Source organism: Pseudorasbora parva, chromosome 5 (assembly GCF_024679245.1).
Source record: "Pseudorasbora parva isolate DD20220531a chromosome 5, ASM2467924v1, whole genome shotgun sequence".
NCBI classification, from domain to species: domain Eukaryota; kingdom Metazoa; phylum Chordata; class Actinopteri; order Cypriniformes; family Gobionidae; genus Pseudorasbora; species Pseudorasbora parva.
The window spans coordinates 37,487,191-37,507,851 of NC_090176.1; the positions used below are offsets into that span (position 1 = coordinate 37,487,191).

Below are 20,661 nucleotides of genomic sequence, written 5' to 3' on the forward strand. Positions count from 1 at the left end.
GTTTTTTAAATGTAGTAGGCTACGTAACCTGACTTCTATTAAAGAGTAAACAAAGAGAATTGGAATTCTGACGAGGCATGTTCAGTAAAAACCTTTGGATTTTAAATAAAAAATAATGAATCAATGCTGTGTTTGTGGTGTGCAACAGCGGATCAGTTGCGGACTGCAAACGCAGCATATGTGAAAGCACTACAGGGTGTGGGGCTCCTGCAACGCAACGCAACGCAACACGCACCGCACGCGCTAATGTAAAGAGCTAATGTCTTATTCCTGTAACTACATAGAAGATGGGTAAAGTATAGCTCCATCATTGTTCAATGTAAAAAAAAGAAATCATACATTGTTAGTTTTAATAAAAAAAATAATAAAAAAGGTAATTTATCTGCCAATTTTTTCTTTTTGCTGTATCTAAAACATACCGAACCGTACCGAACCGAACCGTGACACCAGTGTATCGTATCGAACCGAACCGTGAATTTTGTGAACCGTTACACCCCTAATATATATATATATATATATATATATATATATATATATATATATATATATATATATATATATATATATATATATATATATATATATATATATATATATATATATATATATATATATATAAATAAAGAAATAACCACTACCACTTAACCACAATATAAATCTTTGGCCAGAGAAAAGTTCTACTATCACATTTAAAAAACACATGATTTTCCAGTATGGCTCTAATTTGAGTGTTTTTTTTTAAACCAGAGGAATGAACTAGCATCTTTTTTTGGGACAAAAAAAAAATCTCCTTCCTGAGATACGGTCCACACACAGAGATACTTTTTTTCTTTCCATTTAAAAAGCATTATAAAAGTATTATCATAATGATGGGAACACAAACCACGTCTATGTTTTTGGCTGGTTGATCACATACCTCAGCTGTCAGTTTGACTATATATGCATCCAGCAAACCATTCAGAGACACCATGGCTACCATAGAGCTTTTGACTGATTCTTGAATGTTTCTGATTTCATTGTAATAACAGATCTACTGGGACCCAGAAAATATTAAAAACCTTCTTATAAAAGCATGACTTAAAAAAAAGACCACAACTGCAAACCGTGGTCAGTCAGCCAATCAGTGATATGGAGGCACTAACAGACAGCTAGGGTCTGTTTACACTAAGGATGATTAATATTAACAATAATGATAAAATATAGAAGTAAAATCATTCTACATTTCAAAGAATAGCAGAGTCCACACCACAACTATAAAGACATTATTGTAAGAATCACTTTCACAATTTTTTTTTTTTTGATGAACAATAAAAACGCGCTAACCAGAATCCATATTGCATAAACAGAATGATATTTTGTGTTGGTATGGATGCTAATATAGTTATCGCTGTAGTTATCTTTATAGTGATTGTTCTTGGTGTGACCGGGCCTTTAGACATCATATTTCCTTTTATTTTTGATATCATCTTTCTCATCTCGTTTTCCTAAGGGAGAAAGTGCTTCCTCTGACAATTTTCTCCTGATTAGGACACAGAATAGTTTACAGAGGGTACCCTGCATGTTTGATTGTGATTCTGAGATACATGAGCTCCATCAAGCATAGGCGGCTGGGCAAGTGTGCTGAACTGTAGCAGAGCACATAATTATAATGGGAGACATATCATTTCAGCTATAGATATTGTGAGTGGGTGATGAAGTGCTGCAGGTAATGTGACTCAATTAGTTGCATGAAAAAGAGTAATACTTTGTGTGTATTGTGGAAATACGTGTACCTGTGATATCAGGCTTCTGAGGCATGGAGAACTTCACAAAGGTGGGTTCAGACAGGCCTTTGACGTTGCGGGCGGTGATTTCCACCTCATATTGCGTATTCCACTGGAGCGGTTGCAGCAGCACAAAATCATTCACACCTGGAACCAGTTTTGTCATCCACTGCTCTTCCTTGTCCTATAGAAAACCACAAGTGTTTCATAAAATGTGTACAAGCAAACATGAGCATATGTTGATCAAATTGGCTTGAGGGAACATAAGATTTGTTTGAACATTTAGCTACCACTGTATTTTGAAACACACACACACACACACATGCGTGTTTTCATGCACGCACGCACGCACACGCACACGCACACGCACACGCACACGCACACACACACACACACACATCTACACACGTTTGTTTTTGTGATATATGGGGACATTCCATAGGCCTAATGTTTTTTATACTGTAGAAACCGTATTTTCTATCCCCTTACACTGCCCCTGCCCCTAAACCTACCCATCACAGGAAACATTTTGCATTTTTACTTTCTAAAAAAAACTCCTGTATGATTTATAAGCATTTTGAAAGTGGGGACATGGCCAATGTCCTTATGTTCACCCTCTCCTTGTAATACCTATGTCATACCTATGTCATTATACACATTTGTGTCCTCATATGTCACGCAATCATGCCCCCCCCACACAAACACACACACACACATACACACACACACACACACACACACACACACACACACACACACACACACACACACACACACACACACACACACACACACACACACACACACACACACACACACACACACAAGGCATAACATTACGACAGTTGAAGTGAATAACACTGATTATCTCTTCATCATGGCATCTGTTAGTGGGTGAGATACATTAAATGGTAAATGGTAAATGGACTGCATTTATATAGCGCTTTTAACAGACCCTATGGCCATCCAAAGCGCTTTACATCTTGCCTCGCATTCACCCATTCACTCTCTCATTCATACACCGACGGCGATGTCAGCCATGTAAGGCGCCATCCAGCTCGTCGGGAACAGCTGGGGTTAGGTGTCTTGCTCATGGACACCTCGACACTTGGTCAGGTGGAACCGGGGATCAAACCACCAACCTTCCAGTTTGTAGACAATCTACATGAACCACTGAACCACTGCTGCCCAAACACACACACACACACACGAACACACACACACACGAACACACACACACACACACACACACACACACACACACACACACACACACACACACACACACACACACACACACACACACACACACACACACACACACACACACACACACACACACACACACACACACACACACACACACACACACAGGCAGCACGTGAACATTAGGCAGCACGTGACCATTTTATCCTCAAAGGTGATGTGTTAGAAGCAGGAAAAATGGGCAAGTGTAAGAATTTGAGCAAGTTTGACAAGGGCCAAATCGTGATGGCTAGACAACTGGGTCAGAGCATCTCCAGAACTGCTCTTGTGGGGTGTTCCCGATCTGTAGTGGTCAGTATTTATCAAAAGTGGTCCAAGGAAGGAAGAGTAGTGAACTGGCGACAGGGTCAAGGGTGGCCAAGGATAATTGATGCACGTGAACAGCGAAGGCTGGCCGGTGTGGTCTGATCAAACAGACAGCGCTACTGTATCTCAAATTGCTCAAGCAATTAATGCTGGTTTTGGTAGAAAAGTGTCTGAATACACAGTACATCACAGTTTGTTGGATCTGCATAGCCATCTGCATAGTAAGGGTGCACATGCTGAGCCTTATTCACCTCCAAAAGCACCAAGAGTAGGCATGTGAGCATCAGAACTGGACCATGGAGCAATGGAAGAAGGTGGCCTGGTCTGATGAATCACATGTTCTTTTATATCATGTGGACTGCGTGTGCTTCACTTATCTGGGGAACACATGGAACCAGTATGCACTATATGGGAAGGCAAACCAACAGAGAGAGTGTGATGCGTTTGGGAATGTTCTTCTGGGAATCCTTGTGTTCTGCCATCTATGGATTTACTTTGACACGTACCACCTATAAGCATTGTTGCAGACCATGTACACCCCTTCATGGAAACTGTATTCCCTGGTGGCTGTGGCTTCTTTCAGCAGGATAATGTGCCATGCCATAAAGCAAAAATGGTTCAATATTATGGTTTGAGAAGCACAACTATGAATTTGAGGTGTTGACTTGGCCTCCAGATTCCCTAGATCTCAATCCAATCAAGCATCGGTGGGATGTGCTCAAAAATAAGTCCGATCCATGGAGGCCCCATGTCGCAACTTACAGGACTTAAAGGATCTACTGCTATCATCTTGTTGCCGGATACCACAGCACACCTTCAGGGGTTTAGTGGAGTCCATGCCTCAACTGATCGTGGCTGTTTTGGCAGCAAAAGGGGGACCAACACAATATAAGGAAGGTGCTCACAATGTTATGCTTGATCAGTATATATATATTCAAATAGCTTAAACAACATAATTTTAATGATACACTAATTAGATAATTCAATTTGCCATTTAAGTTGTTGCATATGTCATATTTAGCCATATTTGTCAATTAATTTGTTGCAAATATAAATACAATTTGATAATGCATATTATTGATGAGTGAAATAAACAACTTTTTTAATAAATGGCACTTAATTTCAATGGAAATAAAAACATAAGATTATATATTAAGAGACCATCTGATCCTTCATCCTCCAAGCAACAGATAAAAAGAGATGCTTTCCTCTAATCCTCAAACTTTTCCACACACTTACAGCAGAAACACTCCAACGCATCCATTATTCTCTTTGTGTCCCTGCCTGCAGAGCATCTGAGCATGAGTGTGTGTAATATAATGTGTGTGTGTGTGTGTGTGTGTCAGCTGGTCTGTCGGCTAAAAATTTGAAACTAAGCCCACACATGCTGCCTTCAAAAACTCATTGCTTTTATATTTTGACATTTTCAAAATGCCTCAGCTCTTTAAAGGCTAAATTGTTGAATGTGCCTTTCACATGTTGACAGTCCTTAGGCATACTGTGACATCTCCATTTCCCCTGTTCTCACCTCCACAAGCACAGGCGATCAGAGACCGAGCAAATGAGAGAGAGGGAGAGTGAGATAAATAAAAAAAGGAAAGAAAAAAGGCAAGAGTGCAAATAAAAAGGGAAGGAAAAGACGCCAGCGGACCCTATTAAGGTCGAGGAGGAAGCGAGGCATCACCAAACAGACTGAGACAGACAGAGATGAAGCAAATGAGGAAATGTTGTGGCCCATGAGGGGAAAAAACAAACAGAGATTGTGGGAGAGAGAGCAAACCAGCTGTGGTGAATGGGTATACATGCTAATGTGGCAACACTCAATAAATGTTTCCCAACCTATAGACAAACTGTATGGACGTGAAACATTGTGTCATTGTAACTCCATGACGTACAGTGTTACACAAGGATTTTATAGAATGCTGGCATCATCATGGTCACAGCTCTTCCTCCAACTGAGATCCACTCATTTTGTTGAAGTGTATAATTTTATGCTACTAACAAATATTGAAATATAACTGCAATATTCATGTGACTGCATTAAGACTAATATTCAAGGCTTTGGCAAATGGCATTTGCCTTTAGTGGGATATTTGGCTGTTGTTTGACTCCTGATTGGAAGAAGTAGGGATAACTTATTTTTGTATAGGCCAACACAGAAGTTAGCATCACACTGGTTCCCTCGAATAAAACCCTATAGGATTTTTCCATTGGCTTTAGATTCATGTAGAAAATAAGGTCTGTGACAAACAAAAGCTTATGATTCTTACACGATTTTTGTTCATTGTGATAATTTTCACAAATTTGAACTAGATGAACTTGAATAATGAAATTTTATGAATGATGATAAGTGAAAACAACCGGTAAAAGTCAAAAGCTAAACATAGACTATAAACAAAATACATCAAAGTAATAATGATGTATTTTCTATCATATAAAACATTCGAATATATTGAGATCATGTTCACCACAGACCTTATTTCAAGCATTTAACCAAAAAGCCATAAAAAAAAAACACCATTGACTTTGGGACGATGAAACCGAAAGTGCTAAAATGCTAACTTGTTTCCTGGCTTACCAAAATACATTATCCCTGCACCTCTCTAAACTCTACTGATTCTAAACCACAAAATCTTTTTTTTTTGTGTGTGTGTATACATGAAGATATTTATTAATTTACCCCGGTTGAATAAGATGAGGTTAAAAGCTGCTTCCGGACCAGGTTAAAAGTTCAATTTGACTTCCACTAGGGGGCAAAATGCAGAAAAAGTTGTGAATGTCAGATGAAAAAAAAGCGGGTTAAAGGAGTACCAAAATGTTAAATGCAAAAACACTGGCCTGTATGCGCCAACAATTGTGCAAAACAAGCATAATACGTGTTCTTTTGTGCACAGAGAAGTTTTTATACTTTTAATATTTAAGCATATTTAACATAGCTTACACATATTTTGCTGTTCAATTTAAAATAAAATAATTGGTAACACCTTTGATAGTCCATTTTAGACATTTTAACTTTAAATAACTGCTTAAAGTCAGCTACCAGTCATTATAGTATTAGTAGACTTTCTTCTTAATATCTGTAAACACTTTATTTTGATGCTCCCCAAAAGGCATTTTACTGACTATAAGTAACTTTGCAAGTGCATGTCAACTTATTCACTAATCTTAACCCTAACCTAATAGTCTACCAGGGTATCTGCAGGTTTTACCAAGTCAAATTTAAGACTTTTTAAGACCTTTTTAAGACCATTATGAATAAAATTTAAGACCTATATTGCGCAATAAAAAAAAATATGCATAAGAAATCCAGAATCACTCAATTACCTAAACTTATATTATTTAATTTATTTTAAATTGAACAAAGTATTAGTGAACTTATTATTCATAGCTCAATCCCACCAGGATTAGCATATATATATATATATATATTAGGGCTGGGCAAAAAAAAAAATCTATTTTGCTTTAATCGGTTTTTAAAATCTGGTCGATTCAGAATCAATTCTCAAAGGCCATGAATCGATTTTTAAAAATATTTATTTCCGCTAACATTGAACATAAGCTTAACGTAAATCTAATTACTAGTCTTCTCCACTAGATGTCACCCATTTGCCTTGCGCAATCTTACAAAGGAGCAAGAGGCGCACATCATTTATCCATTCAGTGTTTAAATGGCAGCTTCCGGTGCATTGTCGCCTTTTATAATGCTGAGGTGAAATACTGTAGTAATACTAAAAATATGCGGAACCATTTGATGTGACAACACACACACAGCCGAGCACACAACTGCTAAAAATAATTACATACACGCGAATGCTTGCCTTGCATTAGGATCAAACTTGAGCAGTCACTTAAGCATGTACGTTAGCCATTATAGACATATTCAAATTATAATGATTCAAACCCTAATAGCTTATATTATAAACAGATTTCCTCTAATAATAGTTAGTCCACAGTCAACTTAAGTCAGTTAAGGTATTGTTGTCTGTTACCACGACAACTACTCACCCATAGACTAAAAAAAGTATGAACGCATTTCTCATGTATGAAAAGTAAATTTGCACACATGAGCAGCAAAATTGCAAGAAAAGCTTGTCGTGTACTGAAAATTGCTATAAAAAAACATCCAATATCCTAGCTTTTTAAGTTTTTAGAATAAATATATCAAAACATCCATAAAATACTTCTCAGATAATTTTTTTTAAAAATAAAGTTGCATCAAAATTGTATTTAACAATTGTATGGATTTGAAATATAGAGATGCGTTCTGTTTAAATGTACTCAGGTGTACCTAAAATAAAAAGTTTAACATACATGATTGTGGCTCTTCATTTCTTTTTAATTACACATTTATGTTCACTGTTCTTTTTTATAAATACCTACAGTATTTGTATTAAATCTATATTCATTTGAGTTGAATCGAAAATCGAATTGAATCGAAATTGAATCGATTTGAGGACTTGTGAATCAAAATCGAATCGAATCTGAACATCTGAATCGATACCCAGCCCTAATATATATATATATATATATATATATATATATATATATATATATATATATATATATATATATATATATATATATATATATATTTTTTTTTTTTTTTGTGGTGGTCACTTTCATACATTTTTATTTTTTCATAATTAGGATGCAACATTAACCATATTATTATGTTAGATGCACAATGATCACACATGGCAATAAAACTAACAAAATGCATGAATCTTGTTTGGTAGGCATGTTACAAAAACAAAGGCTGTTCCAGTAGTGCACTATCTATCTTTAATAACACGATCGCTTGGGGTGGGAAATATGACCAACCAGAGCAATAAGCAATTGCTTAATATAAGTAAGACGTTATTAGGTAATTACGTAATCAAGTAATCGGTCAGTAATAAAATATATACTTATAAACAAATGACAATAGGAAAAATAAATACAACATAAAGATGCATACAAAGAGGAACACTACACTGTTTTTAGAAATAGGGCTTATTCAACTTCTTTTGGATAAACCCCATTTAGATTTGTGGGCAAATGCATTTGTCTCAGTGCATGCATTGTTTATGTTTGGCAGGGTCTCCGCTAGCTTATCTTAAAATTCATTTCCCCACATATCTAAATGTAGCAAAGTAGAATAAGCCCGATTTCTAAAACAGTTGGAGTGTTCCTTTAAGTGTAAGTGCTGTTTCCCCGTTTGTGTTGTTGTTAAGCTATATTAGTTTGCTTTCACTTTGAGAGCTTTAATGCCCAGATCCAGTACTTACTGACAGTTCCCAAACTTTTTAACTCAAATCAGGATATAGACATATGCATAATGTGTACATTTGATCGTTCAAGAGTAACGTTAGGCTAATGAGCCTAAAAATAACACATTCAATACACTCGCGCGAGCGCTGACAGGCAGCAAACACACACAGCCTGACATCGGAGTTCGGCGTTTACATCACTGTTATTAACTCTATTTAGTGCAATCGAGTATATTATACTTTTATTTGGTCATTATGCAAGATGGTGAGAAAGATTCGCCTTCGCGTTCATGATCGCGGAACTGCAAGAACCGTCAGACTCAGCTGAAGAATAAAATCCGTTTTATGCGTCTGTGAGGTACGATCAGAAAGAGGCTCGTGCCAATAACACGAAAGCTGATTGGCTGCAATACACGTGGCATGCTTGCCTAATTTGTAGTTGTAATAGAGCGAACAATGGTTGGTCTAGCGAAAGAAAGAACTACAAACACCACACACACACGTGCGCGCGTGCTGCGGGACGTGAGAGCGTTTCAATGAGGTAGCGTTACATGGACGTAGGAAAATTAAGACCTGTTTAACATGATTTAAGACCTAGAACGCAATGCTTCCGCGAATTTAAGACTTTTTAAGGCCTTATATTTTGATTCTGAAATTTAATACTTTTTAAGACTTTTTAAGACTCCGCGGGGACCCTGTCTACTAATAGGTGTATACTTAACAAACATCTGTATTCTGTTAAGTCGTTGGCATCACTTCCAGTTCAGGTCTTTTGTATGTGTCCTGAAGTATAACAGCATTTTACAATACCTTTAATGTATCGAGCAAACATGAGCATAACCGATGTCCATTGTATACAGACTGATATCTAAAAGTCTTCATTTTTCTTCTTCTCATGAATATTTAGATATTTCAATTGAATAAAATGGCAATAATAAAACTAACTAGATTAGTTTTCTGATTTTACTTAAAAGTCAACAGATATGGTCGTCAGTTCATACTGCTGCTTACACTTTCTCTAAAAAGTGGATGCAACCTGTTTTCCTGTTTCTTCATGTGACGGTCAGGATAAAATCTATACTCGGATGTCAGAGTTAGTTGACATGTAGTTACAAAGTTTATTATAGTTAGTACAATGTCTAAAGTGCACTATTGAAATAAGTGTGACCTAAATATATAAAAAGAGGATATTTTCCTCTTCAAGGAGTCAAAGAAAACAGATTGCATTTTTTTTGCTATATATGCTTAGACTTTTATTGTTTTCACATAAAGATAATATTAATTAATATAGACTACCAAATCAAACCAAATCAACAAAATCCTAAAAGAAAATGTTTTATTACCCCCCCCCCCCCCCCCCATAAAAAAACAAACATTTGAGGACATCTCTGAATGTCCCCTCCACCTTGCTTTTCTATCATGGTGGGGACTTTCCTTTGAATTATATTGTTTTTATATTCATACATTTTGTCTCATGGGGAATGTTGGTTTTTCCCCACAGTATATGTGATTTCAGTTCATTTTATATCAGCAATATATGCAAAACCTGATCCCCCCAAAGCCCTATATTGCATGCACACTAGTTCTATAGAACTGGTCAATGCAGTCACACCTGACGCACAATAGTTTAGTCACTGAGAGGAAAGCCCTAACAACAGCGCAATATCTTGTGCAAGAATTAGTTCAGCATGTTTTATGCATGCGGTAGTTCGTGCTGGTGCATAAACAAGGGGCATGGGCTCAAACAAAGAAACGCATTTTCACTTCTCATTACCAAAACCATCGCCCACTCGTCTCCATGTGTTTACTGGAATAACACCCTTTGCATTCCAGCTCAATCTCACAAGCTACGCTTACAAACAACAAAACCACAGGATTCCATTCAGTGCTGCTTTTCTACATTGCAATTTGTAAAATACTTCTCTGCTGGACACAAACTAACAATCCCCCAATTAAGTCATGATAAAAAAATATAGTAACACTTTAGTTTAGAGTCCAATTCTCACTATTAACTAGTTGCTTATTAGCATGCATATTACTAGGATATTGGCTGTTTATTAGTACTTATAAAAAAACTAATGTATTCCTCATTCTGCATGACCATATTCTACATCCCTTAATCCTACCCAATACCTAAACTTTAAATACCTGACTAACTATGTAATTAGGAGTGTATTGAGGCAAAAGCCGATTTTCAAATTAATGAAAATTGGACCCAAATCTAGCCTGACAAGCCAGACCCACATCAAGATGTTTGGTCTGGAAACTCACCATAGACAGGGCTCAATCCGAGGGGCGGGATAAACGGTTGTCTTTCAAACTCCCTCTGCACGCGATAGGATAGCGCTACACCAACCAGAGCAACAAAGGTGAAGCAGAGCTCGCTGACTGATTAAACATTCGCCGTATCCGGTTGGCTAAACTGCGAACACATCTTCGCTTTTTAAGAATGACTTCAGTGCCGCTCTTTGTTCTTTTCTCAGAGAAAAGCTTAACTCCAAGTCTTCCAGAGTCGCTGTCAGAGCTGATTCGAAAGACCGCCGCCTTTCGCCAGTTTCTGTGTTTACTAGAAGCACGCAAACGCAACTCGGCCGTCGTCATTATGGCCCCGCCCGCCGACTCTATACACGACGTGATTGGGCCGTCCAGATTTTGAGGAACACAGCTCAGAAGGGTATTGAGAGTTCCTAGAGGACACTTGCGGGCAAATTAAATTTGCTGCCGCTAGGGTGCGTCTAGATTTCTTGGCTAACCCAAATCTAAAGTGTGATCAAAATTATGATAATTTTTTTTTGGGAAAAACCCTTGGATGGCAAACCCTAAATCAATAAAGAGTGTTTTGTCATCTCCATCCATCCATCCATCCATCCATCCATCCATCCATCCATCCATCCATCCATCCATCCATCCATCCATCCATCCATCCATCCATCCATCCATCCATCCATCCATCCATCCATCCGGATTAATATCCTACAACAAATAACAGTAAAATCCTCATGTTTTCCACATTTCACATTTCTGATATTTTTCAATGATTACAAGAAATAATAAAATGCATCATTATTATAATATTTATTAAATAAGTATATAATAATATATGTATCAAATTAATAATAAAAAAACAAAACAATGAATGTAATATATTCTGGGCTGTAACTAAAAGAAATCCCCATATAAATTGGTTGTACCTCTACCTTGATGAATCCTCTGAATCAAGGTAAAATCCTCACCAGAGTAAGTTTCATAAACTGAATAAACATTGATATAGGGATACTGGAACATTTCCCTTCATTGTGTCTTTAAGAGTAGCTCACTTACTGTTTTGTATTTGACAATGTATTCCAGAATGGGCATTCCTCCATCGTCCTGCTTGACCAGACCCAGTCTGTACGCCTTCCCCACCCCTCGTTGACCTTGAACAGAAGGGGGACTCGGCTCTCCTGAATAACATAAAAAGTCAACAATGTATGAATGGTCCACATTCATATTCATAAATGGTTATCAATTAACTCAATGGTTGGCAGCAACATCCTACTGCAATAGTGCAACTACTGAAGGTTATTTTTCCAAACCTACACTGTTTAAGGGTCAAAGCAGAGGGCACTCACGTATGGGCAAAGTTTGAAAGCTCTCGGTGCGGCTGAACTCCCCTTGACCTTTTCCGTTCACTGCTGCAACTCTCACCTCATAGGTGGTGTTGGGCTCAAGGTTAGTGAGCAACACAATTGCTGTGGGAGAAAAAAAAGAATGAAAAAGACAGAGAAATGGTAATGATTCAATGAACATACTAAACTGGTCTCTTAATCATGTACATGGTTTCAAATGATTGCTTTCTCTAGTCATGCGTTTTTAGGATTAGCTAGAGTCCTTGAAGTAGCCTAACTTCCTTATCTGATTTTTCGAATGTGTCCCTGGCCCTGCAGACCCATTTGGTTGTTGGTAGAGAAAAATTGATTTAAGTTTTGGTTTGCGTGCAATTCTATCTCCCAAAGCTCTTCTCACTGTTCTATTTTGACCCTTGAAGCCAATATGGACTGAATGTTTTGGCAATTCTCTAGTGAGAATGATGGCTGAAGGGTCAACCTAAAGTCTGAAGTTTTATCTGGTAAAATTCAACATGAAACTATAATACAAGCCAAGTTGAGTGCTATATGCCTGCCACAGCTCAGCTCTACTATAAATATAGATAGAGTAGTATGGTCAATAGCACAATATCTGTCTACATTTTGATCTATGACTTCAGAGATCTTGGAAAGCAACACACAAGTTGTATGGATTTTTTGGGTAAAAACTTTATTTTAGGGGTCAGTTATTAACTATTAACTAGTTGCATATAGCATGCATATTACTAGGATATTGGCTGTTTATTAGTACTTATAAAGCACATATTAATGCCTTATTCTTCATTACCTTATTCTTTCTACATCTTTTAATCCTACCCAATACCTACATTTAAATGCTACAAAAGCTACCTTACTAACTATTAATAAGCAGTAAATTAGGAGTTTATTGAGGTAAAAGTTATAGTTAATAGTGAATATGTGTTCCCCATACTAAAGTTTTACAAAAATGGTAAAGGTAATTGCGACTTTTTAATCTCACAATTCTGACTTTTTTCAGATTCTCTGACTTCAGAATTGTGTGATATAAAGCCACAATTACGAGTTATGAAGTCATAATTTAATAGAAGAAGTCTGAATAATTAATATTATACCACGAAAGAAAGACAATCACATATTTCATTTTTGGGTGAAATATTTAGTAAGTGTAAGTATGGTTTCATCTATAATTTTTTGGCTTGTTTAACACAGGCATTGATAAAACACAGCAGTGGACAACCATTGCACTTACTCTGCGTGCCCTGTGATTTCACATCCTTCCAGTCCTGTGAGCTGATATCTTTGTATTTGACCAGGTAGTAACTGATGGGTACACCACCATGGGAGTCAGGCTTCGTGAAGGTAACTGTGGCCACGCGCTGTGCCACCGAGCTCAGCCGAACAGAGTAAGGGTTTGAGGGAACATCTGTGACAGAGAAATTATGGGTCAGGGGAAGAGAGACTAACAAACGACTCCATTTATGTGCCAAGGCCACAGTTTCTGAGAGTATCAAAGGAACTGGTTGTGTGTCTTTCTGTGGGGTAGAAAACACAGTTATAGAGCTGCTTTCAGGGTCTTGCAACCCAAGCTCCCTCAGCGAAAGTCTTTTAAGACCACAAACACACTCGGCAAGAAAAGACTGCACTGTACTCCCATTTTATGAAAAATAAATGAAGGTTGAATGTTAAGTAAATAGAATAGAAATAAGTCAGAGCAATGAAAGGTATTCTTACTGCCTAAAATCTATGACAAAATCATGGTACCACAGCCCCTCTCATGGCTTATTGCTTTTATAACACTATGGGTTCTATCTTACTCTTGCCGCTATATGGCGGCAGGCACGACACAATATTTTTTTGCTAGTTTCAGCCCAACGCAGTTATCCTTTTCACATTGCGTTGTTTAAATAATGCATTTTCGCTCATTTGTGTACCCATGAGCGTGCTGGTCTGAAAATGACATCTGTTCAGGCACATTATTGGCACGTTGCAATTTTGAGGCAACTGAAAACACCATTGACCAACAAAAACCTGGTCTAAAGTCATTGGAGCATCATTTTGTGTTATCTGTTATCTATAGAGCATGTTAATATGCTCCTATAGGTGAGTCCACAACGCGTGTTCACTTAGCTTATAACACACACACAGGGACGTGCAGCAACACACACACACATTATTAAAGGGGTGATGAATTGAGAAATCAACTTTACCTTGAGCCTTTGATATATAAAAGTTCATCGTGATATAAGAATATCCTGTAAGTTTCGGAGCTGAAAAATTCCTTGTTAGTCAAATAAAAGCTTTTATTGACACCAGGCCCAAAAAAACGAGAGCTCTCAAATATCTATTGATCAATGACGTAACAGAACGGGGAAACGCTGCCTCAACAGATAAATATGTACGCCTGCTTCCCCGCCCAACGACTGGAGCTAAACGGGTCGCGAGCAGTAAACATGCCGAAGATAGCAAGATATTGCACTGTGCCTGGTTGTGGAAGAACACAGTCGCTGCATAAGCTTCCTTCAGATCCTAATATTAGGAATGAGCGGACGTTTGTTTGCTTCATTTCAACGCAGAATTGTTTGTAAGTAAAAAACAGGTCGATACTGGATTTACAGAACTATTGAGATTTAAAAACAGTGCTGTGCCTTCTATGTTGGATCTGAAAGGAATGGTGCAACACACTTATATGGGTAAACCATATAATGTTTTTATATCTGATAGTATTGCATTGTTACAAATAATTTGGTATCTATTGATTATGTGTATGTGTCTAACAGAACATACCTTAGCACACTGTCACAGGCTGGAAAATCCTTTATTTGTTGGTTCTTTGCGATTCGGGATCAGAATCGGACATGTAACGTTATGGGCCAGTGCTCGCAAAGCCCAACATCCCGGGCTATGTTTTTTCCATATGGGCTACCAAAACGGAAGTCTGTTGGCAGGCTGGTGAAATAATATTCCTTTCTTGTTCACGTTGTAAAGAAGTTTTGCGAGCCCTGTGAGAGAATTAATCCGGCTGCCACTTTCAAAACAACCCCTCCCTCAAGTCAACTGACAGAGGAGTAGAAGCTCATTAAATATGCAAATCTTATCCAATACTAGCCGTTGGCGTTTACTTCCAAGTCTACAGAGCGGCACGCCCATTGAAACCGAGCATTCAGGAGAGAGCCTAAACCTCAAAACCAGTGTAGAAAATAGCCTATTACTTTTTTGTTATGATGTTTTTGAATGTAAAAACCACATGAATGTCATAAATTGAGCTAAGACAACAGCATAAAACATTTTAAAAAGGCAGTTAATGACACCTTTAAATATTAAAAATATGGTGAAAGCGCAACTGGCTTTTAAAGGGAATGGGAGATGAAACTATGATTGGTTTATTGCACGTTACCTCCCGAGGCTCCAAAAAGGCAGCAGACTCTCAATGAGCCCTATGTTAAAATGCCCAACTTTAAAGGTCCACTGAAATCAAAATTTAAGTTTTTTAGATTTTAGTATGACTGTGTTAGCCTTAAAGTTATGAATAAGCTGGTATGTTCCAAAACTATGACAAAATTTGCATTTAGGAGATATAAGCATTCAAAATTTACAGTCTCCCACTTCCGTTAAAACGAATCTCAGATTTTGGTGACATCATCGCAGACTTCACTTTCTCGTCAAATCTTCTGTCCAATCAAAATGCTCTCTAGAATCTAAAGCCTGCCCCCTACACTGCCGAAGCTGCGGCTGAAATCGGTCAGTTGTTAACACACATTTACTAATTTCTACATGGTGAAAGGCACATAGCACACTATATACGATAGGAAACCATTCCGTGTAAATTTGCTTTCATTTGAGGCGAATAAAGTCTGTTTTCACGTTAGTTTCACGCACCGCAGCCGCGCACACATCCCAACGGCTCAGGTCTAAATTTAGACTACAGACACGAAAGCGCAGCGCGGATCATATGTGCGAGTCGGCGCAGACAACAAACATATAGACCCATTTGAATTCTGCACAGAATGCTGCATTTCAAAGCGATATGGAGAAGATTATGATGGTAAACAGTGTTCGAGGAAACTGGCTTACCAAACAGAGAAGATCCGCTCTTGCGCTCTAGTTAAACTGTATATTAAAGAAACGCTATTGACTGTTTCAAAAAAGGGAGGAATTACGTCAACACATTGAATAACGCGGCACGTTCAAGGCACTTCAGTGGGCCTTTAAAGCAGAAAAAAAACATGTTTACAACCTGGTACAAATTGTGGTTTGGTCTATTTAGCAAATTTTGCCCTTCATAATAACTGTGATGGGGGTTATTTTTGTTTTGTTTAACAAGATCTGGATAATTAAAGGCGTGGCCACTTTAAGTTACATGTGGATTGCCACTAATTGTCACTAGGTGGGCGTGGTTTCAGCAACCAGGCACCTCAGCTCCATCCTGTTATTGGTAGCTGTAAAACTGTAGCCAAATTATCTGATAAACAAAAGCACTAGGCATGTGGATACATCACATTTATGAATGATTCCATCCAGGCTTTTTCACAACAGAGGCTCCAATATTAGTTCATTGTCCTCAGGCAACACACACCATGATGTTGCCAATCTGATACAAAAACATGTTGTACCCTGCCTAAACCTCTCATGTATGTACTGTAGGCGGTATGGGATAGTTTCAGATGTTCTTTGCAATCTTTCATGCATTGGTTTAGTTTTTTACCCTTTGCCCTACAAAGCCAAAAAACACAAACCGCTTTGAATAACAAGCATCTGAGAATGTGAGAGCCAGACCGCTGATGGAGAGAGAAATAGTAAATGAAACAGGGAGAGGCAGCAGGAAGACAGAGAGAAACAAATTAGGTGTGCGTTATATAGGATCATGTAGAGGAAGTGCCAGTGAGAGAGAGAGAGAGAGAGAGAGAGAGAGAGAGAGAGAGAGAGAGAGAGAGAGAGAGAGAGAGAGAGAAAGAGAGAGAGAGAGAGAGAGAGAGAGAGAGAGAGAGAGAGAGAGAGAGAGAGAGAGAGAGAGAGAGAGAGGAGAGAGAGAGAGAGAGAGAGAGAGAGAGAGAGAGAGAGAGACATTTGGGAAGAGATATAGAGATGGACAGAAAAGAGATGTCGTGCCACAGAAGACACTTCCACCTTTGCCTGTCTGCTCAAATGAGGTTACAGCAAAGACAAACATATACACACATATACATATGTTTTCATTGTGCTAAACACAAGACGCAAACAATATAACAACAGTGGACAACAATCCGTCACAGTGATCTGTCTTACATTCAGAAAAGCTGCTGTCATAAGCTCTTCAAAGCTTGAGTAACTCGAAACATGTTTTTGCTGGCTGTTTGAAAGCCGAAGCGTGTTTACTTCCAGCGCTGCCACGCCGTTCAGCCTGATACAAAAGTCATTATTATCTGCTGAGGAGCTCTGTGAGAAGATTACATGTACGTGGACAGGCTTTGACAAGAGTGAGACTCGATGGGACTTCTAATGTGCCTAAAATCCATTCAAGCCGTAAAGGTGAAATGTGTAATTTCTGTGGCACCAAGAAGAATTGAAATAATCATAGCTTCCAGAACACCCTATTTGCCATTATTCAGCCAAACAGATAGTCTTGTCCTAAATGCATGGCACTGTTTGAGACAAAAATGTACATTTTAGATCCAAGCGGGTCATAATTTGACTGGTTAGCATGTAAACTACACAATATGGCCCCAGAAAACATGTTTTCCAATTGAGGGTCATTCAAAAGTAGTCATGTATACAATACATTTTTTTTTATCAGATGTTTTTCTAGTGACCAAATGAGGGGCTCAAAATATTTGCTGTTTAATCACTTCAGAAGGTCGGGAAACTGCCATTGAAATGAATGGGAACGGTAACAGAAAGCATTTCCCAAGTTTTATAGACCTCTACGCTCCACTAAAGGAGTGGTAACAATAATTATTTATTTTTTTCAAATCCAATTCAAGTCAAAAAAATTACACACTTAAAGTGTTAGTTCACCCAACAATGAAAATGATGTCATTAATGATTCACCCTAATATTGTTCCACACCTGTAAGACCTCCGTTCATCTTTCGAAACACAGTTTAAGATATTTTATATTTAGTCTGAGAGCTCTCTGTCTCTCCATTGAAAATGTATGCAAGGCATATTGTCCCTTTCCATAAGGACCAGAAAGGTAATAAAAATCAAAATCAAAGTAGTTCATATGTGACATCTGTGGGTTAGTTTAAATTTCTTGAAACATCGAAAATACATTTTGGTCTCAAATTAACAAAAACTACGACTTTATTCAGTATTGTCTTCTCTTTCGTGTTTTTTTTCAATCCGCGTTCGCGACTTATCTGGTGCACGCAAGCTTTGTTTATAGCCTCAAGGAGACAGAGCAGTCGCGAACGCGGATTGAAAACAAACCCGGAAGAGAAGACAATGCTGAATAAAGTAGTAGTTTTTGTTATTTTTGGGCCAAAATGTATTTTTGATGCTTTAAGAGACAGTATACCCCTGCCCTGCATAAGTTTTCAATAGGGAGACAGAAAGCTCTCGGATTAAACATAAAATATCTTAAACTGTGTTCCAATGATGAACGGAGGTCTTACGGGTGTTGAATGACATTAGAGTTAGTCAATAATGACATAATTTTCATATTTTGGGTGAATTCACCCTTTAAACTTCAGGAAATTAATGATTTTAGCCCCATTATAAATTGTAATTAGTTTCTCTCATCACAGCATTCGTAATTCATGGTTTTTACTGTCCTCTGGAGTGACCTATATGTTGTTGTCTCACTTGTATAACTGGGATTAAAGAGCATTTCAGCATTGAAAATGACAAATTTTAATACTATTGTCATGCAGCTAATATACTGACATACACAATAACGTTGGATTTTTGTATTACTATGTTCTAACTGTTCTTAACACTCACCAGCTTGAGCCAAGATAAACTCCTGGAAGCGCATCCCAATGTTGTTCCTGGCTGTGCAGTTGTAACGGCCAAAATCTCTGTCTGACATCGGGGTAACCTGAGGACAAGTTACACGATCATACATTAATTTTTCTTGTTTCACAGGCTTGTCATTTTATATGTCTAATGACATGATATGTTGTTTTAGTTGATCTTGTGTTCATTTGATACTAAAATTGCTCAGTAAAAATAACTGCTGATCTTTTTCCAGAGAAGGAAAGTGTTGTCGGGTTGTCAGAATTCAGTAGAGTTATCTAGTTCAGATGAGGTCACAAAAGACAAATCTGCGTGTATCACTACAAATGATATTTACTGCAGAAATGATCCCATTCTGCAGCCCTGAATGTTTTAGCAAAAGATTTTCCAGGTTTTATGTTATACTTTAGAGGGATAGCATGCAAAACACCTACATTCAAATGGATTAAAGTTATCATAAACTGCATGATCATTAGCAAATAATACACTGTAAAAAAATTGCAACACTACAGATCATTTTTAATTGCATAATTTCTCAGTATTTCTGAGCTTTTTAAACAAACCTGATGGCAGCTTTACTTGTTTGCATCATGACAGCCAGCATTGTCTAAGACCCAGATGTCGTTAATGTCTAACTCCCTTGGTCTTCCTATCTTTATCAGAACTCGTGAGGAGATTAGTTGAGCAAACACAAAGGAGTGAAAATAATTGACAGCAGTGGGCGAGTTACCTCTAGGAGCGATCTGCCGGGGGCACTGTGCACTCGCATGTTTCCAGCACCCTCACTGGGGATGGTCAGCTTTTCCCGTCTCCACAGCATTGTGGCCGGAGGGTTAGACATAACATCACAGCTGATGTTGACCGGGTTCCCTTCCCAAGAGAAAAATATAGAGTGGTTTGTCTGGAACTTTGGTGCATCTGTGAAAGAACGGTAAAGGAGTACTCAGTAATGGCACACCAAGCTCTTCTAACAGTCATCCATCAAAAACTCATTCAAGATTAGCTGCCGGAGTCTAAATTAAATTCAAACGTGTACCTAGCAGGTCGGAGCTTCCACATACGAGTTAACCGAACACTTTATCATGGAGTTCGTCTTTACCTGGCTAAAATGGGCTCCTAATCAAACTGAATCTGAAGCATGGCCACTTCTTGCAGGTTGCCTTTAATTTTTCAAAACAAGCCACATAAATTCAAACCCCTTCTTCTCCCACAGTGCAGTGGGTGGTGGAAGATTTCATTTGGCAGAGTGAAAGAGAGACGCAATGAGGCAGAGGGTGTGAGATAGAGAGTTCCGGGATATTTGGAAATGCTGCATTATATGTGATTTCTCAGTCTTACACCCACATACACCCGCAGACACACATAGACAGACATAGAGGAACAGCACGCACACAATCACACCCATTTTTTCCATTAAAGAGATTGATGCAGCCCACAGTGTCATATCGGTGACGGATTGAGACTGAATGAATGGGTATATTAGCAACCTTGCTAGATGGTCCATTTCAGTGCACATCATAATGAGATATACATCTACCCT

At 38.1% G+C, this 20,661-nt stretch overlaps 1 protein-coding gene across 4 annotated transcripts in view; it reads right to left on the reverse strand.

Annotated features, from left to right (window-relative positions):
* Positions 1-20,661, reverse strand: part of ncam2 (neural cell adhesion molecule 2) — a 266,655-nt gene that overhangs the window by 17,473 nt on the left and 228,521 nt on the right. For all 4 annotated transcript variants that reach the window (XM_067444204.1, XM_067444203.1, XM_067444205.1 and 1 more), the window contains 6 exons: positions 19,852-20,039; positions 19,107-19,203; positions 13,439-13,612; positions 12,196-12,315; positions 11,906-12,027; positions 1,773-1,947 (listed from right to left, as the gene is read on the reverse strand). In XM_067444204.1, coding sequence (XP_067300305.1) covers positions 1,773-1,947; positions 11,906-12,027; positions 12,196-12,315; positions 13,439-13,612; positions 19,107-19,203; positions 19,852-20,039 — 876 coding nt within the window. The remainder of the gene's footprint in view (positions 1-1,772; positions 1,948-11,905; positions 12,028-12,195; positions 12,316-13,438; positions 13,613-19,106; positions 19,204-19,851; positions 20,040-20,661) is intronic.